The sequence below is a fragment of the Onychostruthus taczanowskii genome, unplaced genomic scaffold, assembly GCF_017590055.1.
Source record: "Onychostruthus taczanowskii isolate IOZ18803 unplaced genomic scaffold, ASM1759005v1 scaffold22, whole genome shotgun sequence".
NCBI lineage: Eukaryota > Metazoa > Chordata > Aves > Passeriformes > Passeridae > Onychostruthus > Onychostruthus taczanowskii.
The window spans coordinates 6,687,230-6,714,253 of record NW_024499462.1 but is presented as its reverse complement, the minus strand read 5'-3'; the positions used below and the strand labels follow the sequence as shown (position 1 = coordinate 6,714,253).

General features: G+C 45.2%; 2 protein-coding genes across 2 annotated transcripts in view; one reads left to right on the top strand and one right to left on the bottom strand.

Annotated features, from left to right (window-relative positions):
- The window catches only part of CDHR1 (cadherin related family member 1), a 45,974-nt gene extending 24,915 nt beyond the window's left edge, over nt 1-21,059 (top strand). Inside the window, exons 14-19 of the mRNA XM_041405078.1 lie at nt 1,453-1,605; nt 5,614-5,778; nt 7,846-7,913; nt 10,431-10,659; nt 11,568-11,822; nt 18,393-21,059. Of these exons, the coding sequence (XP_041261012.1) occupies nt 1,453-1,605; nt 5,614-5,778; nt 7,846-7,913; nt 10,431-10,659; nt 11,568-11,822; nt 18,393-18,944 (1,422 nt within the window). The 3' untranslated portion in view covers nt 18,945-21,059. The remainder of the gene's footprint in view (nt 1-1,452; nt 1,606-5,613; nt 5,779-7,845; nt 7,914-10,430; nt 10,660-11,567; nt 11,823-18,392) is intronic.
- A 2,156-nt stretch (nt 21,060-23,215) lies between these two features.
- On the bottom strand, nt 23,216-26,708 carry LRIT2 (leucine rich repeat, Ig-like and transmembrane domains 2). Its single transcript, XM_041405011.1, has 3 exons — nt 26,596-26,708; nt 25,425-26,206; nt 23,216-24,021 (listed from the first exon to the last, which is right to left on the bottom strand). The coding sequence occupies exons 1-3, from the start codon at nt 26,706-26,708 to the stop codon at nt 23,216-23,218; spliced, it is 1,701 nt and encodes a 566-aa protein (XP_041260945.1).
- Between the last annotated feature and the right edge of the window lie 316 nt (nt 26,709-27,024).

The window sequence follows — 27,024 nt, the reverse complement described above, 5'->3', positions numbered from 1 at the left end:
TTTCCATAGCCCAGAAGCTCTGGCTTTGTGTGATTGGATTTACCACCCAGAAAAAGAGAGCCCGTTGTCATCTCTGTAGTTGGGGACTGGGTTTGTGTGACCAAACAACACAGACTGAGTTTGGATACAAGGTCATTCTGGTTCCCTTAAGGGACTACTGCTGAATACTTTTTCTCTTGACATGAGATAAGGCTGCTCAAGAACTGCTCATAACAAGCTCTCCAGGGATACAGCTGAAAGTAAAGTTGTCCTGTTTGAAAGTTATTATTAGAAATTAATCATCTCAAGATTCATGCTACAGGCAGAATGTGGCACCAGGCAGGCAGTGAATCTGGCTGTTTGTCAGTGTAAACATGACACTGAGAAACTGGTGAACCCAGAGAGTTTGGTGAGGTAGGCTCAGCTCATTTTCACATCTTCCCTGTAAGGCAGAAATATGAGGATCCCCCTTTCATCTTTTTCTTACATGCTTCAGTTTGATTTAAAAGAATTAGTCTGGCCAGCTGACTCTGGCTCACTCTTCCCAACTTGCATACAAGTGATGATAATCTTTTAGATACTGCTGCTTCCCATATTCTCCCTGGCTAGAATGTATATCTGTGTAAGGGGATTTGCCCTCTCACTTCACCTGGAGCTGTCAAGTGTGTGTCAGATTTTGTCCTGCACCAGTGGAGCTCCTCTCTCCCCACAAGTGCATCAACTTCAAAAAGATTTGGTGTTTGCATCTCTGGGCTAGCTTAATCCAGTCAGTGCAAAACATGACACTCCACATCTGTTTGGAAACTGCCTTTGTGATTCTGCATCTTCGTCATGCAGAATGCATGAAGAACAACTCACACAGCATATGAGATATTAGGACACAGGCTGGACATGGGAAGTGTACAAGGCCAGGCTGGATGGGGCTCTGAGCAACCTGGTCTAGTGGGAGGTGTCCCTGCCTGTGGCAAGGGGGTTGAAATGTGGTGATCTCAAATGTCCCTGCCAACCCAAACCATTCTGTGGGACTGGGTTTGTGAGGGTTGTGTTGTCCTTACTGGAGCAGTTCAGTTGTCTGTCCTTGGTAGGGAGCAGGAAGAGGCAGGACTTCCCTGCCAATATGCATGTGGTGTCATCTCTGTCTAGCTCCAAGTGTGTGGCATGAAATCCAAGGCTGCTTGCCACAAGACTCCTCTCTTAGCCAGGCCTGCTGCAGGGTTTTTCCATTATGACTGAAAGAATAACCAAGCATGTCAATCTATTTTAAGAAAAGCTGTGTCTGTCTTGTGACTAGGGCTGGAGGGATTATACAACTAAGCTTCTTAGTGATCTCCTGCCCAGGGGATGGAGAGCAGAGGGCTCTCAGCAGTAAGGCTTGTTCTCATTTTATGCAGTTTGAAGAAACAGAGCAATCTAGGCTGTAAGAAATGTGACATTACTGAAAACAATCAATGTCATATCTGCTTTTATTAACAGGGAGCCAATGCTAAATTCAACCTCCGACTTGTTGGACCTGGTGGCATCTTCCGAGTGGTTCCTCAAACTGTCCTGAATGAAGCTCAGGTTACAATAATAGTGGAAAATTCTGCTGCCATTGACTATGAAAGTTTCAAGGTGTTAACCTTCAAGGTACTTCTGCTTTCTAGGTCCTCTTTTTCAGTATATGCAGTATGAGTATGATGGCTTTTATATCTGATGTGATTTAGCTTCTTAATCCACCCAGAGCTGTCTGATGCGTTATCAGAGACATGATAGTCCATGTAAGGGAAACTCATTTCTGCCTCTGGTTCACCACCTTCACAAGGTTTAATGGATGCATGTGTGGACTGATTTAGTCCAGTCAGTGCAAAATGTTGATTTTTATGTCTCTCTGGAAACTGTACATGTTGGTGGCTCTGAATCATTCTAGACTGAACCCTCAGGGTTATTTCTGCACTCACAATGATACATTCACAGGATGAAATCCTAATTTCTCTGCAGCAAGAACTTTCCTACTTAGTGCTAAGTAATTTGATTCATGATCATGCTTTTGGATGTTGGCAGCCTGAAGACCCCAGCTGACTAGAAGATAATTCCCCAAAATTGCTCACTGCCTTTGTCAGAGTCTATCTATCTATATGGCCATTTGCAGGCTGACCTGAGGCTCACCCACGCTCTAAACCAGCTCTGCAAGAACCAGTTTCATCCAAAAGCCGGAACCTTGCATTATCACCTTCCCTGATGGATTCTTTGGCTCATCAACAAGATAATTAAGTAGTCTAGTTTTCTGTCAGCTGCCTCTGACATGAGTGTAGATGTTTCAGTTCTGATTGCAAAGAACTGCATAGACAATCCCTGTAATAATTTTAAAAAACTGCCAAAACAATCTAGCTGAGCATTAACATATGCTAGTTTTGTAACATACAGAGAGGAGCATTTTTTGCACAGTCCAAAAGCCAAAATTCAGAACAATTTTCTTCTCCCCCTTGCTGTGTGGTTTGCTTTGTGTCCTTAGCTTCACTTCAGTATGTCAGGCCTCTTCTTGCAATGTTGCTAAGCCATTTTGAGCTTTACAGATTATAGATGCTACAAAAATATGAGGCATCATTACTGTATTAAAGTGGAAGATTCTGAAAGGGCCATAAAGTGCTACTGAAACTAATTATAACAAGCACACATTTATTCAGGTTAAACTACCAAAAGACCAGTAAAGGCTTTACACATGAATGCCAATAGAAATCAAAGTAGTTAATGTGATTGCCATGAACACCAAAAGAATTAATTACCAGAAAAAAGGATATATATTTTTATAGCTTAAGCAGCTATTCATTTTTTAAAATTATTTCTACTGGAGAAAGACTTTTCAAAATTATTTCCACTGGAGACTATAAGACTTGGCTTAAAAAGTGCAGCCTTTTTCAGGATTCCAAATGGAGAAGGTGCAGATGGATGATATGGCAGCAATATATGGCAACAAATACTTTATAAAGACCTCATTGCTGGCTTCACTTTCCTGCAAAGTTCAAATCCCTTCCTACCCAGTTTTGGTTGTCAGTGTAGTCATTCTGGTTAGAATTTTGGATGACATATATTTCTATTTAATGTGTATCTCACAACAGCTTTGAGAGGTTATCTTCAGGGTTTTGGTTTTTTTCTGTAAGCAATGATCCTTCTCCTCTAGTTCATTTTTGAAGAGTAAAATGCCAGAGAGTAATTAAAGCTGATTTGTCTGGGAGATACACTGAAATATTTTCTGAATCCAAGGCTGCTAGAGAAACCTATCTTCCATTTAGTGCTGGCTCTTAAATGTAGGTGGTAGTTAGGAGTTCCTTCATTTTCAGCTAAGAGCTGAAATGGGTTTCCCAGAGTACTGCAGCTATGGTAATTCACACATCTCTGCAGTCCCTCTGCCACAGGGGCCAGATATTGCTGTCCCACCTTGTTATGGGCTTCCATGCTTTGGGGGCAAAACTCCTGCCTCCATCTCCTCCAGCTTAGAGCACATCCTGCCTTGGCAGGAGCATCCAGACACTCACATCTACAGACTGGGACCAAGTGAGGCTGAAATTACCGTCAGCTGCCAAAATCAATTTCTATTTTAAAAATCTACCTACCACTTTTAAGATTCCATGTCAGTTTGCTCTTCTGGCACCTAAGTATGAATTGTTGATATGTAGTCCTGTGAAGCAATAGTTTTACACTACTTTTTTTTCTCTCTGCATGAAACAAACAATACAGGTCTGCATAAGACACTGCAGGCAAGTAAGCTGACAAAATTTCTTCCTGAAGGAAGATGTTGTCAGGATGTTGACATAGCAGGACCGTGGCTGCTTAAAGGAGAGGGAATAAAAAATTAGTGTAAAAAACAAAGTAAAAATACTGAGCTTTCACAAGGTGTACTAAGATGGGCTGATTGCAGCAGCAGAGATGGTTTAACTGCAGATGTTATAATTTAGTAATAGCTCCATGTGCACAATCAGCACTAAGATTTTACCTCTGTACTGCTTTAGGAGCTGGGATTTCTCAGGAGGAGGTGTTTGCTGATGTCTGCATGGCTGTCCCTTCAAAAATTTCTTTGCTGTAACACCACCTGAGACTCCCAAACACAAAAGTTAGCACAGCAATGGAGTGACCAGGCTCCCCTTTTGGAGCAGCAGTGTCCTGCAGTAATTGCAAGCAATCCTTCGAGATTCATTTCTTCTCTTTATTTCCAAGCATTATAAATGTGCACACAGCAGGCACAGCTCTAGGAGATGACACTGAGATAGCCTTTTCCCCCTCTGCTTTCATCTAAGGTGATATAAATTGTCCAAATCTAGCAGAGCAGAGGCTTGAGCACAGGGTGTGTCCCCCAGGCAGTCAGGGATGTCACTGCTGGGGAGCATCACTCGCCCGCCCCGCGGGCCCTGCACAGCAAGGATGAGCTCCACAGCACCAGGGGAGCAGGGCAGCTCTGTGCTGTGGCAGCCCTGCTGCTCCTGCCAAAGCTCACCTAGGCACTCCCTCTTTGTGGGAGCTCCTGGGACATGTCTCCTAGCAATTAAAACCCCTGCAGCCAGATTTCTCAGCTGAGCCTCTTAGATCTCAATTCACGTCCTGCTCAGTAGTCTATTAGTGGTGTGCTGTCTTCTTAGAGCCCTCCTGCCTTGTGTAAACTATGTCTCTGCCCAAGCATGAAAATCACACATTAGACCATTGTTTTTGGTGTTAGCCATTTGGGCTCAGCCCCCACAGAGCCCAAGACTGATGGCTTAGTGCTGATTCTGTCTGAGACTGACACTGTGAAGGTCCCTGTGTCTCTCAGTACCCATTGTTGAAACTGCTCTTTCTTGCTCAGCCACTGACCACCTGAGCTTGCTGCTCTACCAGCTGAGGCATCCTACTGATGCTCCCCAAATCCAGTAGATTTTGCTCAGTAAGGAGCAGATAGATACAGTAAATACTCAGTTTACTCTATGTGATTGCCTGTCCTTTCCGATGAGCAGTTATAAAAATGTGTGATGTCAGAGAGCTCTGTTCTCAGCAACAGTGAGGCAATTCAAAAGCCCTCATTTTATCTGATAAAGTCCTAATCAGCATGAGGCAATGAGGGCAGAAGTGCCATGAAGTCAGTAGTAGAAGTCCTCAGAATCTTTGGGAAATGGGATTCTGCTATACATGCCTGACAATCCAGCATTTGGGGTGGGAGTAATGCTGCTTCAAAACAACTGATTCCCTCATCTTTTTATCCTGTTTGGTGCAGTTTATTGTTCCTGACTTCTTTCCTGATGAAGAACTTCCTCTACAAAAGATCACAATTAAGTTGATGTGGTTTTTCAAAATAACTCAGTGCTTATGTTTCCCCAAGTTCTAGGAGCTGCATGGGATGATTGTTTGTCGGCTTCTGTTATGGTTTTTGGATGTGTGTTGGTTAGTTATGACTAGTCACATCTGTCACATGAAGTCTAGTATGAATACACAGGTGTGAAGGCCTCTCCCCACAGCTTGACTGCCCATCTCAAGCAAGCACACAAACAAGCCGAGGCCGCATGCTGACCTGGCTCATCATCTCCCTGGTTCTGAGCTGTCTGGTCCAGCCAAGCTAAAATGCACCATTGTGCGCTTTTTTAACAGAACTAATGGCTGCTTTGTAGTGATGTCTGTTTTTTCTCTTCTTAGCTTCTTGCAATAGAGGTGAACACACCAGAGAAATTCAGCTCGACGGCTGATGTGGTGATTCGCTTGCTGGACACCAACGACAATGTCCCCAAGTTCTCCTCTGACTACTACATTGCCAGGATCCCTGAGAACTCCCCAGGGGGCTCCAATGTAGTTGCTGTTACAGTAAGTTTCATTCACCTCTTAAGAAATGTTCTCTTTTCTGGGTGTCTGTGGAAACAGTTCAAGTACCTTAAAAATAGTGGACAGGGCAAATAGCAAATCTTACTCAACGTTTGACTTCTGGGCCAAACTCCAATTCCTTTCCAGAATCAACCCAAAAAAGCCACTTTGGGAAAATATAAAGTTTTGACAAATATTATTTAGAACAACAAGGGCCATCTGCTTGTAAGAAAAATCACATGGCCTCTGAGTATTAAGAAAGCCTCAGCCAAATCAGTGTCCAGTGGGAAGATTCAGTTATGGCTAAGTGGAATTGGATTTACTGGATTTGCTTGCTTAAGTATGAGTAAAAAGAAAACATGATGGCTGCTTAGTAGGTATTAGTCTCCTCCTCTTGGAAGGAACCTGGCTGCTAAAGGAATAAATAAACAGTTAATGAGGGCAAGAATATAAAATTAAAGTGCTTAGGACTGGGGAAAAAAGATCCCTGTGTATGTATCTTCTCATGGTGGGAAAAATATGCTTATAGATTTTCCAATATCTTGCATTTTCATACAAAGAAAGTCAGGGTATTACATGGGCCCTGAGTGCTGGAGGAGCATTTCCAGCTGCCTCTCTCTAATGAAACTACTGAGACTGGAAACAGCCCTCATGTCACAAAGCCAAGAAAGCTTCTGGCCACCTGGGCCTTGGTGGGGGATGCAAGTCACCTTGCAGTGGCCACACAGGTAAGGATAGTGGAGGCAGGTTGCCAGAGGTCTCCCGTACAAGCTGGCAACAAGCAAGAAAGACAAATAATCAGAATAATAAAGTGCTGAAGGCAAATTTTAGCAATGGAAGAATCAAAGAACTGAAACATAAACAACTGAGAAAAGGTTATTGCATGAAACTAAGGAAATATATTAGAGACTTAAACATAACTGTCTTTGAGGTAAGAGAAATAAAAACACTCTAGGATGTGGACAGCAAAAAAAGAAGAGATTTAAAAATGTTTGCAGAAGCAATAAAACTTCTGAGCTAAAGTGCACAGGAAAGTGTAGCTGAAGGAGCCCATGTAAAATTTAGTCATGTGCTGTCAACTCAGTACTTGACCCAGGTTTACAACTATATGTGAAAAACTAAGATGTTTCAAGTACTCAGAATGGTAATTCTGGAAGAAGTCCCAGGTATGCAGATGTTTTAAATGAACTTAGACAGTATTAAACTAGACTGTGGTCAAAATAATGGGGTGAGAGAATCTGACAAGCTCATCCAAAGAACAAAACTACAGCTACCAGTAGGGCTGCAGGTGTGTTATGTTAGTCATGCAGGAATCAAAGACATTGTTCCAGTTTTCAAATATTTAAACAGGAAGATGAATGAATGAACCAGAACCACCATGATTTTTGATGGCCAGATACAATGGTATAACACCTCCTCAGAGCTATCAGAGAAGCAGGAGCTTATGGAAATAGCTGCTACCAAATCAATAGCTTTCCTAAGCCTGAGCTAAGAAAGGAAGCCAACAAGAGTATGAAACTAAGATATCATCTGGTAACAGTATTTGCATCATTAAAAGTCACACAGGCACAAGAGTGATTAAAAAATAAAGAAAGCTGAAATACAATGTATAGATTGAATCATTTGTTATTCATTACTATAAATTGACTCAATTAAACAAGCAGAAGCTTCAAAATACAATATATAAAGTAAATAATTTTGTCTAGGGAATATTCATTAATGTTTAACTGATAATTAGGAAGGTCTGAGAGCTGGCAGTGTGTTCATGTCATTGAGATTATCTCCGTCTCTATCAGAGGAGGATGAGGTAACTGTGGATGCATGGGGCCATCTAGCGTCACTCTGTGCCAGAGCCCCCGGGCACCAGGGACAGTTCCCGGGACTGGCAGGGATGTTTTCTGTTGTGCACTTCCTAGGTGCATATTTGCTCATGCTGTTTCCCACTAAAAATGTGATGGCAAAGAGAGTGAAAAGTATTTGTGCCTGTTGTTAAAAGAAAAAGGAAACAGTTCTTTTTCCATTTTAGTAAAGCAAAGCTCTCTTTTTTTTTTTTTTTTTTTTTTTCGTAAGGCTGCAGATCCAGATTCAGGGCTTTGGGGAGAAATCAAGTACTCTATCTATGGAACGGGAGCAGATCTGTAAGTAACAAGTAAATAAATAAAACTACATAACCTCTAAGCAGAGTTCTGAAATAATTTTAAAAGAAAGCTAGCAGACTCATTCTTGGTCTGCTCATTTTCAAGGACATTTATGCCATGTCATTTTCAAGGACATTTATGCCATGTTCTTTGTGAGTTCTGTGAACTACTGCTGTGAAGCTACTGTGATCATTAAACATCGACTTCATGAACCCAAGGCATTCTACCCACAAACTCCCAAAGAGATACAAAGCAGCTAAAGTATCAATACACAGGATTTGTTCAATCACCATTTGAAAAACACTTGTAAGAAAAAGAGAGGTTTTGGTCTAGTTGTGAAGAGCCAGTTGTGCAGAAAATTAATCTCTAGAAGAGTTTTTCCCCTTCCCTTTCCATATTGCTTTACAAATAGCTCTTGTCAAGATAAATAAGGGAAGACAAGATATACAAGGATATACACTTCAGCTTTGGAGGTCAGCTGCATTGGGTGTTAAAAGCCTTTCATATATTTAAACATAATAGTCCTGCATCAGGAAAAAGGGAACCTGATGCTTACTTGATTTGGTAATAATGCCTCCCTCCCTCTCCCTGGCTTTGGGGACAGTGCTGGGGGTAGAACATCTTGAAACACTGGCTCCTTCTCACCATGTCCATCCCAGCTCCCAGACATGGCTGGGATCAGTGACACGGCTGTCACAGATATTCCTGTTGGAGCCTGCATTCTGCAGGGCAGAATGCTGGAAATGAATGAGATTTTCAGGCACTCATCTCAAGAATCTTTTTTCCTCTGTACATTATCCACCTGGAGCTAAAGGTGAACTCTTCTTGTTAAGGAGAGTTTAGGAGGTGAAATCAAAGTCCAAAATCCAAGATGTTAAGGGTGAACCTCTTCTGTAGCCAGAAGGATACACATTTGGGAGTATTTCCACGATGGATTATTTTGAGCTCTTCACTAAGTCTTTAAGCTAGCTGCTAACTGCACAGAGAGAAGCAAGAAAAGGTCATGTCATGCAGGCAGACCTCCTAGGTTTAGAATATAGCAGCTGGTGGAAAGAAGCTTGAGAAGGTTGTTGACAAAGGATTTAGGGGGGAAAAAATGTAAGCACAACTTTATTCTGATTGGCATTATGGGGCTGCTCAGATTCACTGTTCTTATGCTGTTGAATGAAGAAATTATGATATGAGCTTTTCTTTTCCTTCTTAAGTATTTTTGTTTGTTTTCCTCCTGCCAGAATGGCACTACCCTGCAAGGCTGGATTGATTTTCTAGCCCTGGCACCTCTAGATGTGCTGAACACACAGTTTGATGCAGATAGGAGAATTTCAACTAGAGGCACGATGTTTCTGTCTTGGATATTACATCAGTGGGTGTGCAGTTGTGTGGGCAGAAAGATGAGTTGTACTGGAGTAGGAGAAGTAGTGTTAACTGTTGAAGATTAAACCAATCTGATGGTAATCCTACTTTGGTAATCTAAGCTGCCAGTAGGTGCACTTCTATTCTTCCACTAAAATGGGAATGATGAGAGTGCTGTCTGTGTGGTAAGGCTGGGCTGGGAGATGAGGAGGCAGCACAGGCACTGTCTCCTACACAGCTATTCCCACCTCCAGATCTTGGATTTCATCAAAACTTATATCTAACACGGTTATAAGAATAGTTGAAGATTCTGCATTGCTAAATGCCCCTTTTGTAATCACTCTCAATTGTATTCGCAGTTGGAATACAGAAAATATTTTGCTACCCTGTACACTGATCAAAGGAAATATAAAAACTTTCATCTGTTAAAAGCACTACTGCTTGGAGCCTACAGTAGCAGTCCATTTTAAAAAGACACTGTGTTGGTAGCTTCTCTATAAATCCAGACTTTGGACTGACACTTTTGACAGTGTCTCTGTAATTGCAAATGTGTAAAACTGAACTTGCAACAGATAAATCTGAACACCCACTCCATTCCAGTGTCAGTCTATGAAAAAATGATTATTTTTGGAGAAGATCATTTGCCCTGTATTTTGGGAGATTTAAGAGCAGATTTTTTTTTCCTACCCATTCTGAGAAGTGAAGAGCTTAAATATGATATACATCACACTTCTTTTAGATATTTAGGTGACATAAATCAATCTTAATTTATGCAGGACATAATCTATTACATTGTACTTTTAAACTGGGAAAAAAAAAAGTAAAAATAGCTTTAATGTTTTTCCTTTTAATGCAAGAAAATCACTCTGGGAGAAGGCCATCACACTGAGCATTTACTGAGGACAAAGACTTTTAATGGAAAATGCAGCTAAAATGGCACAAGAGAGAGAAAACTATGAGACACTGATAGTTCTCTGGTTTTCAAGCCTAAAGGAACTAGACAAAAAATAGGTAGAGTGAAAGATTTGGAAACATCACCCGGAGAGGAATTAGGTGAAGAGCACCAGTGTCTGGGCACAGCATTTCAGTCTTTACAGCCTGGAGCAAAGCTGGGATGTAAACACACATTAAGTGACCAAAAGTCTTCTCTTGCTTCTTTTCCAGGTTCCTAATCCACCCATCAACAGGTATCATTTACACCCAGCCCTGGGCTGTGCTAGATGCTGAAGTGAACTCCAAGTATAATTTCTATGTGAAAGCAGAGGACACAGATGGGAAATACAGCTTGGCTGAAGTGTTTATCACCGTGCTAGATGTCAATGACCACTCTCCAGAGTTCAATGAAAACATCCAGGAAAAGACGATGATCATTGGGTCACCGGTGAAGATAGAGGTGAGAGATGGCACCGTGTGTCACAAAGCAGAGTGCTGTGGAAAAGCCCTGGCTCTGCTGTTTACTCTCAGGGGTCATGATGAATGTTTGAAAGTTGCCTTTTCTTGCAGCTTTATTTTGCACATCCATTTGGATGTAACAAATGGATTAAAGTGTAGAATTATAGTATTTACTGACTGCTGAGAAGGAGAAATAAATTCTATAGGCAGAATATAAAGTCCTATTACAGTATTTGAACAATCAGCTGGGGGACGGTCCTGAATTATACAGTGACCACAAGAAGCCCAAATAAGATAAGTGAATGAAAGTACAGGGTTTTGAACACATAACCTTCCTGACATCCCTTTGTCACCTTCCTGACATCCCATTCCCCTTCAACCACACAACATAGTTCCTTTCGTTTTGAAGAACCGTATCCAATAATCCAGTGCAGAACAGAAGGTCAAAAAATGCAATAATAATTCCCAGGCAGAACATCCTATGTTCCACATATTTAAATGCATATCATGAAGCCTGATCACACAACACCCAATGTTAGTAGAATAAATACCACAGCACAAAAATTAAGGCAGCTATAATTTATGGCATGGAGCTAATCCCATTGTTCTTTATCACTTCATATTTGTTCCCCACACTGTGTGAGAAGCTTCCAGCTGAGGACCATTTGCATTCTACAGAGAGGTTACAGTTCAGTTTTACCTCTGATTTTATTTCATCTCAAATAGAAGTAATTTGTAAAGAAAGGAGCCTGCTGTTTTTCACTAGAAAATGTAGCCTAGCTTCCAAGATGAAATGAAAGCAGCCCAGTCATGGCACAGATACTGTCAGAAGTGAATGCTCAGAAGGTGTTTGTCCTCAGGCAAAGATAAAAACAATAACACCTTTGTTTTTCACACTTCCCCTACCAGGCTATAGACCAAGATGCAGAAGAACCCAACAACATTGTGGATTATTCCATCATGCAAGCAGATCCAGCCAATGTGTTTGACATAGACCAAAGCACTGGGGAGATCAAGCTGAAATCCTATATCCGATCTCTGGACATCATCCACAACATCACAAACAATAAAGACTGCATATGGTCATTGGTGGTCCAGGCCAAAGACCGAGGCTCCCCATCCTTCAGTACCACAGCAGTTCTGAAGATTGATATCACAGAAGAGGTAAGCAAATGTTTTAGAAAAATCCTTAGGTGAACAATCCCTGAAAGGCACCAATGGGTAGACATTGCTTGCTCCATTCCTGAGACTTTCTTGCCAGCTCTGTTTTGCAGAGCATTTCTATAGCCTTGTGGTGAAGTTGGATTCTGAAGCCACAAATGTGAAAGATATTTTGATCAGAAATATTGCAAAGGTACAAAGGTAGGAGCATAATATAACTGGGAGATGAGTTTTTTGTTAGAGATTGTTAGATATGTATTAAGGTCTATAGACTTCTGAGAGTAAAGGTAAATTCCGACTGCTAAATTTCTGCTTTTTTATTTTCATCCAGAGGAAAAAAATTTTTTTTTTCTCTTACAAAAAGTGAATGGAAAACAGCTGGGGTCTGAGTGAAATAAGTCAGAGAAATCAACTAAAGTGACATAGGAAAAGTGAGAAAAACTTTACAGAAATGCTTTAAAGTATTTAGAACTTTAGATGGGAGTTTAATAATTGCAGTATTATTAGCAGATAAAACAAGAAGACTAAAAGAGTCTTGCACATTTAGGTTGAGATTTTCCTTAGTCCAGCTTTTAAGTCAGCTGGAGAACAAGCAGCGATTTATGGTGTGCAGCACGCGCTTGCATGGTTCTTATTTATTGTAAGTGCCTTGCCATGCCTTTAACTAGGTACCAGCAGGGAGGAAATGGGCTTTAAAGCAGATGAGAAACACACCATTAGCCTGATAGTCTCTGGACCACACACATAAACTGGGCAAAGATGCAACTCTCTTCCTACAGACAGCAGCTGGCCTTCTCTTTGTTTGGTCACAATGCTCCCACTGCTCTTAGGTCTGTTACAGTCTTTCTCTGTTTTCTCCATCTCCTCTTATTCCACTGATACTCCATATGAGGCACATTCACATGGTAGTTTGTGTACACAGTTCAGAACCTGCTGGACTGCCAGGGGACTGGGGTCTGCCCTAGCAGGGCAGTGGCTGGCATGGGGCTGCCTTTTGGGGCTGGCCAGCCCTGTGGGTGTGGGCTGGGCTCGCTGCAGCAAGGCTCTGCCACGTGGAGCTGGGGGACTCTGCATGCAGGGTGTCTGTGGTAAGTCTAGAGATTTAGCTGTTCTTACAGGTACAAAGGAAATGCACTGCTTAGCACTTGGATTTCTCATGGAAATGAAGTTTTGGTGGGTTTTATACAACAAACCAGAATTGCTGCCCACAGCCAAGAGTGGGAGTACTTGCCCTCCCTGCCTTGCTTCCAGGCTTCTCCCAGGCTGCACATTTCAGGAGTGTGTGGCAGCAGGTGGACCCAGGCCCAGTCCTCAGGCATGTCCCTGCTGGTGGCCACAGCCTCCCCTTCCCTCCTGGGTGAGCTGGAAACCTCTCTGTCAGCAGTGGGGCTGATGGGTGTGAGTGGGAGGGTGTCCCACATCTCCCTGCTGGGGGACAGCATGTCCCTGAACCAGCAGAAGAAGGACAACTAGAAGCAAAACAAAAATAGCTGATACTTTGGGATAAGGAGTTTCCTGAATTTCCTTCTAGTGCTTGAAGCAATAGCAGTACCTGATGAAAGATGGTGTCTTGTATGAAGTTCCCTGTCTGCTCCCTTTTCTCCCCATCCAGGGGTATATATATGAGGGAGAGCCCTCCTCATAAACTCTGAAGGGGAAGCAGAGAGCATGTGATGACATGGATTTCCTCACACACAGTTTTTTTTCCTTCTTCCAATGCTCTTCTTGATGCCAAGTCCCAACAGAGAGTCTGAGATAGCAACAGAATCTTCTTTCTTTGAGTAGGTTTCTTCAGCAGCATCCGGGCTACCAATCTAGTGTCACATCCTCCATAACCTTTTGTACTGTCTCTATTACTTCTTCCATGGCTTGTAATGATTTGGGTTGGTTGGGTCGGGGGATTTTTTTATACCATAGCATCCCATCTTTTTTGCAGAAACAGATTTCAGTTTGCAGGTATGTGAGAGGCAGTGCCAGTGTCCAAAACCCTTGGTCACTGCCTGTGTCCCAGGGACAGCACAGTCACTGCTAATGCTTTGTGAAGAAAACAATCTCTTGGTGTAGGCATATTGCATACACACTCTCTCTCTCTTTCTCTGAGGCTGTAACAAATGTGCATTTCATCCCTCTGTGCTCCAGCTGTACAAAGGCTCTTATTTCACTGTTTGGTGGGCATTTATGTATTACTGATTTTGGATAAGGAGGATATTTTTGAATGCATCCTCTAGAGGTTTCCTGCAGTGTTAATCACAGTAAGTAATTAAACAGGCATATTTTCTGATTAACGTTTACCATTGCAATTAGCACAAGTCTGTGCCCTTCGAGATGGATGCCTTGTGGCTAAGTTCAGCAGTATTGCACATCAAAAGGACCTTCTCTTGGAATAAAACAGTGCTAAAAGAATCTAAAGGCCTTTTAATTTAACTGAGTCTGATTTTATGGAAATTAGTATTGAGGGGCATCTGTTAATATCCTATCCTTTCACAATAAATGAAAAATACCCTTTCACAGAATAAAAAACATATGCTGGAAAAGCCAGTCTTTTTCCATCCATATGTCTCACTCAGAAATCTATTCCTGCCTGATATTTTCAGAGAAGGCTGATTCCTACTCTTGTTCCTGAAAGTTGGCCTGATGGGGGCATCCCTCGGCCTCTTGATGACTCCACTGAGGTTCTGCAAATGTAGAGGGTGCGTTTATTTACACCTCCTCACAGACTGAGGCTTAACTCCATATTTAGACAGCATAATCTGTAGTTCTTAATAGCTCTGACCACTCATTTAGACTTCTAAATGTAGCTGGTGAGTCTCAGTTTTAGATTCTCTTAACTGAAAGATTCTACCAAAATCTTTGAGGTAACATGGAGATCTTCTCCTCTCATACTAATGGCAACCATGGGAGCTGTGGTTGCTGGCACTGAACAGCCCTTGCCACATTTACAGAGCAGTTAGCCTCTTCTTTCCACAGTTTCGTGGACTTGAAAAAAATATTGGTTTGATTTGAGAAGTCTTGCTGCATGCTCGTGTTTGTATTGCAAAGTGATGCAAACACAGCCTTCATATACAGTGACAGAACTGAGCTTTGGGATAAGCACTGCAGGGCAGCTGGTGTTCTACCTTGGATCAGGAGTCACTTCTGAAGCAAATCTCCTGATCATTCCCACATGCTGTGGGATGGCCTGTGCCTCACCTAGCTCCAAGCACACAAAGTGAACTTCTTTCAGAGGAAAATGTGTTTTGGGAGCACAGCTGGTGTGCCTGGGCACCAACAGTCAGTCCCTCCCTGCAACCAGGCTAGAACAAAGCCAGAAACACTGAATGTGTGGAAGTGGGCTCCTCAGAACCAGCTGGTTCATTGCACAGATTGTACAGATCCACTTGCTCAAGTCAACACAGCCTGAGTTGTCTGTAACACAATCATTGAGCCAAACATTTACGATCGAGTCCAACTCCAGCACTGCCAAGTCCATCACAAAACCATGTCCCTTAAGTGCCACATCTACAAATAATCTGCAATAGCTTGGGCTCTTAACAGGTTTGCCTACTTACTTAGACTCCTAAATATAGCTGGTGAGCCTTAGCTGCTCTTGTGATTGAAGAGCTCAGCCACATCCTTTTGGGTCCAGCTTCTGGATACTTGGCCCATGTGCTCTGCTCACTGCAACCCATGCATTAGGAAAGGCTCTTGAGAAGCTGCCACAGCCAAAAAAATCCCCCAAAAAACAGCAGGGCATTATCTTCTGTGAGCAATGGTATTTTGGTATTTTAATTCCCTTGATGACTGGAGTCTTTCTTCCATGTCCTGGCCCACAGAGATACAACAGCTTTCATTTAATCGTGTATCTGCTTTTATTTTATGTGCACTAGAAAAACCAGTACCCTTCAAAATGCAGCATGCCTTTTAGGAAAAAACAACAGCTTCAGCAATTGCAAACTATTTGTTGAGCTGGCTACATGGCACTGCTGGTAATCAACACAAGGACTTGATGTTTTAAATGTGCACTTCCCATGAGTCTCTCTGCAGCCTGGCTAAGATTATGACATTCCTGGCCTGTATTGTGATTTATTCCTTCTGTTTATCCTGCCAGTGTCATGGCCATGACAAACAGAAACTCTCCCACTGTGTGCTTACAAAATGTCTGATGTTTTTATGCAGAACAGTTGTTGTCCAAGGCTAATTCCAGGCAAAGCTTTGTATAGTAGAGGTCAAGTAACTAAAATAAAGGCTGAACCAGATAGCTGTTAATGGGTTTAGTTTTGGTATTAATCACTTCTTCATCACTGGAAGCTCTGAAAAGATGCCAGACTTTCTGAGACCAGGCAACTGAATGAAGCCAAATGTCACATCTCCATAAATTTTTATCTGTTCTTACCTCTGCAACTGTAGTACACAGGCAACATGTACTTCTGTCTAATCTCATTTATTCAAGGTTTTCAAATAGCTAGTCAAATACTCTTCAGCCATCAGTGACTTCCTATAAAATAGATCTTGACAAAACTCGTAACAGGTGGACTCAGGTCATGTACTACTTAGCAGGGTTTATCTGACACTTAATTCATCTGACTTTCACATGAAGTTAAGTAAGCCAGGGTAGAATTTCTATCATCTGATGGCATTTAAGTACAAAAAAAAATCCATGTAATGCACAACAGCAAAGCTGATGTCTAAGCTCCACCAAAGCCATGGGCTCCTTTGCTTTTGGTTTCTAGTTCAGGTCCACTCCTAATTAAGTACTGGAAGAACTCTCTGTACAGCAAAATGATGAAAATTTGTGCCTACCTGCCTAGTGACATGGTCTGTGAGTTTCATTAGCATTTCTTTGCCCCTTTCTTGTTAGTAATGGGACACATTCAGGATAGGAGAAGAGGGGGCTTGATAATGTGTTTGAGATAGCTTGTGAAAAAACAGAAATTAAGACAAGGAGGTGTTCATTAGCTAATTTACATGCCCCAAGTTTATGGATATGACATTAATGACGAGAGGTACTCTGAAGCACACTCTGGGATACTCTTAGTCATCCTCCCCCACAGACTGAGGAGGGCAAAGAGATGGGCATCCTAGATTAGAATCACACAGGGAAATCCATCTGATCTGCAAGTCAGAGGTTCAAGTCCAAGCTACTGACAAGGTTCTCCTTATACACACTGTCTTTGATACCTATTTTGGCATATGGTGACTGCTGCTCCAGAGGAGTCCTTTTCTCCCCATTGGCCAAAAGTTGGGAGCTTCGACCTCTAAAACACAGCTCACTAGACATGCAAAGTTTGGGTGAGGAGTCCCTCATGTAGTCAAAGACAGGGGACTAGGGCACAGTGGGCAGCCCTGTCTTTCTGCAGCCACACATCACTTTATGACCAACTCTCAGTAACCAAACCTGCCTGTGAATGTGCCATTTCTGCAGGCTATCCTGGCCTTACATAGCACTACTGTCTGTTCAGACACCGCCTGTATTCACAATAAACTTCTCTTGGAAATGCAGTCCAAGGATCGGCTACCACACCCTGAATAAGGGTGATCTGTGTGCCATGCCTCTAGCCTTTATTCCCAATCAGCCAGGTGTTTCTATGTGCTTCCTAACTTCTTTTACTGTTTCTGGATTCAGTTCGACATCATTGCAACTGCCTGCTCTCCTGTGCCTTGTTCAACATTTAGCTCCCTTTATTTTATAGGCTCTCTATCCTGTGCACATTTCAGCCTAGTTCCCCAGCTGTATTTTTAATAGATACTGGCCTCTTTCCAATATAACCATGTGAGGGTTGACCATGTCTCTTATTTTTGATATTTCCAGATCAAGTCCAGGGTAAAATCCTATATTTTAGGCCTCAAGAAGCGTCCATGGACAATATATGGAATATGCATGAGTGGCGTCCTTTCCACCATTTCTGTTACAATGGTGATCTCCACCATCATGTACTGGAAAAGTGTGAAAAGATCCAAGCTCCACCCGCAGGGCAAAATCCGCAAAATTATACGGGGACCTCCGAGACGCACAGTGTGCTGAGCTGGAAAGCGAACTGGCCATTCATTTGTCCTTAATATGCCATATGTAGCTTATGTCATTGCTGACTTCTTTTCTTTCTATAAACAAAGCTCTTTAGCTCCACTTATCTCCCCTACCTCAAAGAGTTTTGTTATGTCTGTAAAAGAGTACTTGAAAACAGAATGCAGCACATACCTGCTAACTACTCATTTGTACGCTGACATTTTATAAGCAGAAGCTTTCTCCTAATCCTTTTCAATGCCATGCTCAGTAATTGAGCCAATTATTTTCTTGCTCTAGTCTTGCAAGTTAAACACTATGGTGACATGCAGGAATCTGCCCTAATTTGGTGGCAGTACTTCTGTAAGCTTTTGTGTTCAAGTCATCTACCTCGCAGTACTACAATGTTTACCCAGTCTCCAGCCCCATCTAAATTCTCCCCCTCTGGACTGGACTGGCTGTGTGACTCTCATATTTATTTTTTTTTTAGAGACAATCAGCTCTACTTGTAACATATTTTGGACAAATGAAATTTCTGGGTCACTGTCTGTCCCCTGGAGTAAGTCATGTGTTTTCTTTGTACTCCTTTACAGACTCTTCACAAAGGGCCTATGGCCGCCTTTTTGATGCAAACTAAAGATAACCCCATGAAAGCCTTAGGAGTGCTAGCTGGTGTCATGGGCATAATGGTGCTGATAACTATCATGATCTCTACTGCCATGTTCTGGCGCAACAAGCGGTCCAACAAAGTCATGCCGGTGAGAAGGATCATAAAAAAGAGACAGGTGCCGCCATCCCGGACAGTCAGGATGGAGTGGCTGAAGTTCAAGAGGCCCAGCAACGCTGCAGAGAAGTTTGTCGTTGAGGAGGACGTGAAGAGCCTGCACAATGAGAACAGCAACAACAACGTCCAGGTTGTCCCCGTGCTGCCGGCAGCCCCCCTGCCCCCGCCACCCCCCGCCCTGGCTGCCCGAGGCGATGAACCGGCGTGGCGGGTGCCAACCGTGTCCGGCTCCCTCACTCCCAAGCATGTAATCAAGCCACCGAAGAAGAAAGGTCACAGCAGCACCCACAACGCCCTCGTGTCAGAGCTCAAAATGAGGTTTGAGAAGAGGAACGCAGCATTCGGGGAGCCCCACATCTAGATGCTCTCAGCCGCCCCCAGAGACTGCAGACTGTGGCTGGGCATGGATGTTTTTATTTGCTGTCTCTTCCCTGTGTCTGTCAGCACCCTGTGAACCAGAGCAGCTTCTCGCAGTGATAGCCACCCCTCACCTTCTGCAAGTACCAAGTGACTGCTGTTCCCTCGGCCGTGTCCCGTGGGCCCGCCCTGCAGCTGTCTGACCACGGTGCTGAGTGCGCCGGCCACGGTCTCCCCAGGTGAACAGGGACTCAGGTTGCCCCTGGTTTGGAGGTCTCTGCCCAGAGCTTGCGTTTTCAAACAAGATGCTCTGTAGCCAAGGCCCTGGTGGATGCTTCTTCTAACCTGGTCTGGCAGGTGGGTTTGAGGTGTCTGAAAAGCCATCACTTCAAATCCCAGACCCACTTTTGAAGGTGTTGGCCTGGCTGCGGCAGCAGCACTGAGTCCAGGTGCAGGTCTCCTACAGCAGTGGCACTGCTCTGTCCTGTGCACAATGTGCTTTGCAACAGCTGGCGGAGCGATGTGCTCGTGGCCTGAGTCCCTTCATCCCCAGAAGGTAAGCGGGCAGGCTTGGAGAAGTTCTTCCTTTTCCTGCAGCTTACGCTGGGTTTTGCCAGAGCACATTGACATGATGCTGTGCTTTGCTTCTGCCCTGGACTTGCCTGCTGGGGAGGGATGGGAGGGGCACCTCAGCCTTCCCTGGACCAGAAGGGGCAAGATTTAAACATGGAAGTTCAATAGCAGCACTCAGCACTGCCTCCTTCTGACACTGTGCCCCAAAAGAGCAGGAGCCCAGCAGGAGAAGGACATGAATAAAAACACTGGGAAGACGAGGTAAAACTGAGAGGCAAATGATAAGCGGAAGACAGAGACAAGTGCTGGAAAGTTGCATATGTTGGTCAGGGAAGTGTCTGGAAAGATCATATGGTGTTGTACACTGCTAGCAGAAGGTGTCAAGGAATATATTTCATCACCTCTCCTGGCTTGTTGAAAAGGGAGGTTTCCATAAAATATTCAGGTTTTTCTTATCAGTATTTTTGAGTGAATTAAACAACATTTAATAGGAGGGGATTGGCAGGGCAGCTGACAGGTTTTTGGTTTTTTTCCTGTTATGTGACAGTAGAAAGGCACCAAGAGCAGAGCACTTTTTTCACTGGATCTACCCCATATACTCCTCCTCAGGTTTGTTTCTGAGGAGATGTTTTTCAGCTGGGCCTGGCTGTTTCCCATCCCCTGGGGAGCAGGCAGCACCAACCGAGCTGGCTGGGGAGCAGCACCCTGCACCCTGTCTCTGAGAGCCAGCCCTGCAGAGAAGCTGTGCTGTTGTGATACCAGGAACATCAAGGTGGGGAGCACACTGTGTTAATTCAGGAGGTTCATGAGAGTTCTCCAGCTGTCATTTCAGTTGAACCAGCAAACCTGGCCCTCAGGATCTCCTCTCACTCCAGCAGCTGAAATAATTCCCCTTTTTGCACCAGGACTTCATCAGTTTAGGAGATAGCTGGTTGAATATGAAATTATGCACTTACAAGGATCACCTTGTATTTTTTAACTTCAATTCAATCTGCCTAGAAGCCATAGTGCTCGTGGCTCATGTCACCCATGAGCTAAGCCAGCAGCTGTAGCCAAGAGATCCAGGAGCGTCCCAGCTGGGGGCCATGGCAGGATGGCTGCTCCCAGAGCCTCTCCTGTCACATCTCTCCTTTTCTCTACTGTTTTCTTGCTTACCCTTCCTCCTGGGGCACTGTGATGTGAGGCCAAGTTCTCACCTGTCCAATCACCTCGTCCTTGTCCCCTGGCCATAAGCTGGCCGAAGGGAGGGGACATGCAGGCCCTGACCCCACTCCTGCTGCCCTGTGCAAGCACCTGCCTCCCGCTGGCTGAGTGTCTGCAGGTTCTACTATGTTCCCCCAAGTTCCTGGTTTATTCCCCATTCCACTGTCTTCCCAGTGTTGTGTTATTGCCAGTATTCAGTGCTCATTCTCTAATGAGGAAAGCCTATAAAGACCATTCAATTAAGTCAGATTTAGCAGGAATTACAGGCTTATAGTCTTAGAGATTATATTTAAGAGGCAATAAAGATGTTTTATTACTATGTTGTGAGACTCTTTCCCAGTTACTCTGTATTTCAATTTCAAAGGTTTTTTTTAATAAATAAATTTTTTAAAAATCTGCAAAAGGTGCTTCTGTGCTTGGTGTGCTTCTGCTGGCAACGATGCCACGTGCTCACCTGTTACATTACCAGACAGCCACAGGTATCCAGGCCCCTTTTTAGGATAACCAAATGGACACTTCTGTGGGCTGAGTCAGGAGAGGGGCTGTGTGGCTTTTGGACCACACCAGGCTGGAAGGAGGGGCGGTGGGAAGCAGGATGCCATTGGCACAGGCCATGGGCAGGGTCACAGAGAGCCCCTGGCCGAGCTCCCGTGGTACAGCGCTCTGCAGCATGGTCCCAGGGCAGAGAGGCAGCAGGTTCACTCTGATGCCAGTGTCCAGTGTCTGCAATTTGTTATGAACAAATTCACATGGTCAGGGGATGTTTTGTCTTTCCTTGGCTCTTTCCTCACTGACTCAGCAGCTCTCTCCAGTCTCTGCAGTGTGCTGTTGTCCCTCCCTGCTGAAGAAGGCCGGTCATTACTGAGGGTGCTTTGTTATTTATTCCCCCTCACCCACGGCCCCACTCTGGTCTTCAACCAGCATCAGCTCATGGCTCACTCTGTACTAGCTGTGTCTGTGGGTGGCTTTCCAGGACAAGGTTTTCCTGCTTGGCCAGCAGCTGCTGCCCCTTCCTCACCACTCCAGACCCCTGTGACTTGTACTGAAGCTGCCTGGCCTCCTCCATCCCTGCAGCCAAACCCCAGAGCTCCGTGGAATCCAGGGTTCTTTGCGATTTGTAACTGTAAAAGGCCAGAGATGAAGCAGAGGACCTCTGTGCATTCTGAAAACCGGTCGTGTTTATTGCTTTGACACTAAAAGACTGACAAGACTAGGAAGTCCTGTGAAGTATTAACAGGGAGAGTCAGCAATGACAAAACAGAGCTCTGTTCAAAAGCTGTGCAGTACGGTACAGCAGAAGGAGGTGCTGGGGGAGTAATCATAGGCCTGAGGAGAGACAGCATGGAAAACACACACCAAAAACCAAAATACAATTAGAAAGCCAAGCTACCACAGCATGAAGCTCACAACAGCTGGGGTGTCTACTCTAGATTTTTCTTTTTGAGATGATCTATAACACATATAACAAGTGCTGTGGGTCTATGGGCCACATGCTTTCGTTTTGCTGGAAAGCAAGAGGTCAAAAAAAGAAAAATAGTAAGTCACATGTCCTCAGAGCTCCGAGAATCACAGCACTGAGCTGCTTCACAAGCGGGAGGAAGTCCTTTTACATGCATCTTTGGGCTTTTTTTGCCTCTAGCAAAGAGGAGAGCTTTGGTTTCAAAGCAGCAGGATAGGCAGGCACCTGTCTGCATTTAGAGAATGTGCCTGGCTTGCACCTTCAGCTCCCAACCCCATCCTCCACTAATGTTCTCTGCCCCTGTCCACTTGTCCCACTAGCCTGGTTCAAGCACTTGCACTTTTCCTGTTTGTGGTACAACCAAAGCTGTGAACCTCTTAGGGCTGCGTAAACCTTAAAGAGGAAGTGAAAACAAGGAAAAAAAAAAAAAAAAGCAAAAAAAAAAAAAAAAAAAAAAAAAGAAAAACAAAAAACCCACCCTCAAAACCAACACCTCTGGTCAAAATAATTTTTTCTCCAATTACAATCAAATCTCTTCATCATGTTGGCCCAGTCCTCCCCACCATCCGCTGTTGCCGGGCTGTGGCGGCAGGCGTGCCCAGCTCCCCTGTCCGTTCCCAGGAGCTGGCACACAGGAGAAGCTGGCGCCTGGCACTGGACAGAGCTGCGGACACACATAAACAAAGACACACCTGTGTGGGTGAGTGAGGGGACACCTCTGGCCTTTGGCCACAAGCATTACTATTTGTTCGGGGATTATTTTTTGTCAGTGTTGGTTTTCTTGATGTGTCAATGTGCGTTGCTCCCTGACAGTGCTGCAGGGACTGCCCGGGGCTCCTGAGGCGCAGCTCCACCCACACCCGTGGCCGGGCAGCCCGGGCACCTCCATTCCCGGGGCTCCCCAAGCCTGCCGCAAGCAGCGGCGGTGCTCCCGCCGTGCCCCGAGCCTCGCAGCACGGAGCCCGGCGCTGTCTCTCGAGAAAGCCAGCGCCGGCCGCGGCCCGAGGCGTGCGGAAGGGGCCGCAGCGCGGCAGGCCGGCCTAGTAGAGGTCGGCGCTGTTCCTGTGGGGCGGCCGGGCCTTGCCGGGCTCCGGGCGGTCCGCAGGCCTCCGTGCACCGCCGTCGGGGCGGCAGAGCCCGTCCTCGCTGCCGGCGGGCAGGCTGTCCAGCGTGCTCTCCTTGCTGCCCGCGGCCTGCGCCGGGCCCCCGCGGCGGCGGCGCGGGCAGGCGCTGGGGCAGCGGGCCAGGCAGCCGGGCAGCGCCTCGGCCGTGCAGGCGTACATGCCGGCCGGCACGGCCAGCACCATGGCGCACACGATGACCACGATGTGGATGAGCTTCTCGCGCTGCTCCATCTGGCTGACGTCGCTGCCCGTGACGAAGACGACGCACTGGCCCTTGCGGGGAGCCTGGTTGCGCACGGCCACGCACACCTCGTACTTGGTGGCGGGCAGCAGGTCGGTCACCGAGTACGTGTTGACCCCGGGCCCGATGTAGATGGTGTCCTTATGGGCGGCGTCGTAGCGGCCCACAAGGAGGGTGTACCAGGTCTCGCCCGGCTCCGCCGCCGCCGCCGCCGCCGCGAACCACTCGAGGGTGATGCCGTAGACCGTCTGCTTGGCGATGCGCACCTCCACGTGCGCGCCCGGCTCCGCGGGGGCCATGGGCGCCCAGCCGCGGGGCGTGGTGGAGGCCCACGGGGCCGCCACGCGGAGGCTGATGGCCACCGAGGTGTTGCCCAGGAAGTTGGCGGCCGTGCAGGTGTAGTTGCCGGCGTCTGCAGGCCGTGCCGCCGGGATCAGCAGCTCCGAGCGGACGGTGTCCTCGCTGACGGGCTCCGTGGACACTGCGGGCAGAGGTGAGCGGGTCAGCAGCGAGCCCTTGGGCCCCAAGGCCGGTGTGGGACGGGACCCGCCCTGCCCAGGGACAGAGGAAGAGGGGCACAGGGATGTGCCAAACCCTACAGAGCTAACAGCAAAGCGTTGTCTGGCTGAAAGGCAATAAAAGCATTGGGAGACACGGGGTGTGTCCGAGCCCTGACCCGGTAGGAGCAGCTGCTGCTGTGGGAGAGGCCGAGCTGCCCATCTGCCATCAGCGCTCTTGGTCGGGACAAACCGGGAGAGGCACTGAGGGGGCACACCTACATTCTGGGCACATGCTCCATCCTCTGCTAGGATTAAATTGTCAGTCTCAAAAGGCTCAGACCAAAATAGGTGTATGAAGCTAGAAAGTGTTGGGCTGGAAGTAAAATGCAGTTTTAAGAACAGTGTGAAACCCTGTCATCTACGCAGACAGAGGTTTGTGGTTGAGAAGAAACTGTGTGTAATTAATCAGCATGTGCTTGTGGAAAGAAACACAAGTGCTGCAATTTAAGCAAATACCAGCCCAGGATTAAGGGCTAATGCTATCCTCTTTAGTTAGCTGGCTTATTAGGGACACAGAACCTGTGTGCTGGCTGCCTGTATATCTTACTTTACCTGATGAAAATAGCAGCTTGTCCTATTGAAGGCTCTTAGTAAAAATAAACATGAGGGAGGATGGATTGGAAGGAAGAGGAAAAGGTCTCATTTTACAACACCTTTCCTAAAGAATATAAATAAGCAATACTTCAGGTAAACAGCAACCTCTCAGTTCATTCAGAACATGAATGGACACAGACAGGAAACAGGGCTGCACAGTTTAGTGGTTTGTGTTCTGTTTCTTGAGGGAATACATGGGAATAATGTAGGAACATACAAGTCTGTGTATATGGGTGTGGGCTCATACAAACACATCTATGTGCACATATAATTATACAGTGTGTGCATATATATATATATAGTGTATGACATAGTAAATTATGTAGTATATAATACATAGTAAATATACATGCATATTTAGATAACTACATTTTTATTAAATATATACAACTAATATAAGATTAGTAGCTCCTACAATCATGTATCATGAGGAAAGAGCTGCTTCTTAAAATCCACAAGTACAATAATTGTATAAAAATGAGGCCATGCTCCTTTTATCTTTGGCTGATATCCTGCATGAAGCAGCTCTTCTTATGCTGGTCAGATGTGCTTAGATGCACAGGATGATTGAGATCATTTGGATTACAGCCACCACAATAACTGTGGTGCTCTAAAGGGGCTGGGTTGCTGTGGTGACTGTGATGGCCTGCAGACCTATGTAAGTAGAATAGTAGAGCATAAATTTTTAATTAAAAAAAAAAAAGGAAGAAGAAGAAAAAGCTTTGCTTACCATTAAATGCCCTTAAAAGTTTGAGTGCATAGGTCCACCAGACGGCCGGGGAAGGGCTGGCTTGCACAAAGCAGGTCAGGGTGATGTTTAACCCTGCTGGGACTGTCAGGTTGGTGTCAAGGGCTGAGGTCAGGGGCTTCGTGCAGCTGTTAAGCTCCACTTCGTGAAAAAACTTCCCTGTCCTGAATTTTGGGCCTGAGCAAGTTAAATAGGAATTCATCAGAATAATAGGTGGGCCCACAGACTTGATAAACTGGACAAATCCCCGCAGGCGACAGTCGCAGATCCAGGGGTTGTCATGGAGGGCCAGCACGGCATTGGAAATATCTTCTAGCGACCCCTCCATCCTCTGGCTTCTCTGGTACACGGGCCAGTTGTAGAAGACATCCCTGGATATGATGGTAAGCTGATTTGAGGATAGATCTAAGTAGGTCAGGTTGGGCAGGTAGCGGAGTGCATGTTCTGGAAGGACATCCAGCCGGTTGTGCTTCAGATCCAGGATTTTCAGACTCGGGGTGTCTTGAAATGCTGTCCATGGCACCGAACTTAATTTGTTCCCTTGCAAGCGCAGCTCCTTCAGAGCTGGCAGATATTCCAGGCTCTTGATGTGCATCACTGTGATGTTGTTAAAATTGAGCCACAGATACTCCAAGGCACTAACGTTCTCAAAAGACCCACGAGGCAATTCTGTTAGGTGAGAATTTTCTATTCTAATTTTCCGCATGTCCTGAGGGATATCTGCAGGGATCTGCCTCAGCAGTGCTGACATGCAGAGCAAACTCCTAGGGAGGAAACCAGAAAATTTTTCAGGTCACAGACCATGTTTGAGGCCAGTAACCAGTTCCCTATGCAGGTCTACAAGCACTTGAATAATTGTAAGGTATTGTATATAGGGCATACATAAGCCGTCCATCCATCCATCCCTGGGGTTTACACCAATTTTGCCATAAAGAATGCAATTAAGTCATAAAAATGGCTATATATGTGACTACATATCTCAGGGAAATAAGGGAAATCTCATTCTATGCTCAAGACAGCACAACTCAAGTATTAGAGGTGGCACTCCGTGCATCAGTCTGCTTGGTTTTGGTGCTCACATCATCAGCAAGTCCCTACTGGGGCTCTCTGAGCCACTTCACTGGTGCTACAGCAGGGGTAACAGTGCTCTTACCTTCCAAAGCTGTCCTGGGAACAAGAGCATCCTGTGATGCAAGATGAAACAGATGGGTTTATCTTGTGGAAGGCCAGAAGAAGAAGAAGAAAAATGTGACAGACAGGGTCCATATTCTCCTTTAAGAAAGCACTGTGCAGGGGTTTGCACCAAACACGCCAACAGCCTCCAAGAAGCAAATCCTATTAGCTGTAATCTTCCTTGACGCAGAAATAAATCCTGCTGGGGACCCAACCCTAAGGAAGACATGTAGTGTGGTTCTCAGTCTGTGTCCAAGTGCTAAAAACCACCCCCAGGATCACTCTTGGCATTTCTCCTCCAGCTGAGGGGATTCTGACAGACATATTTATTTGGTTGGGAATATGAAGATGGAGCCAAACTCACTTCCTTTGCCAAGCCCTTGCAAGTAATTAACCAGGCCAATTTTTT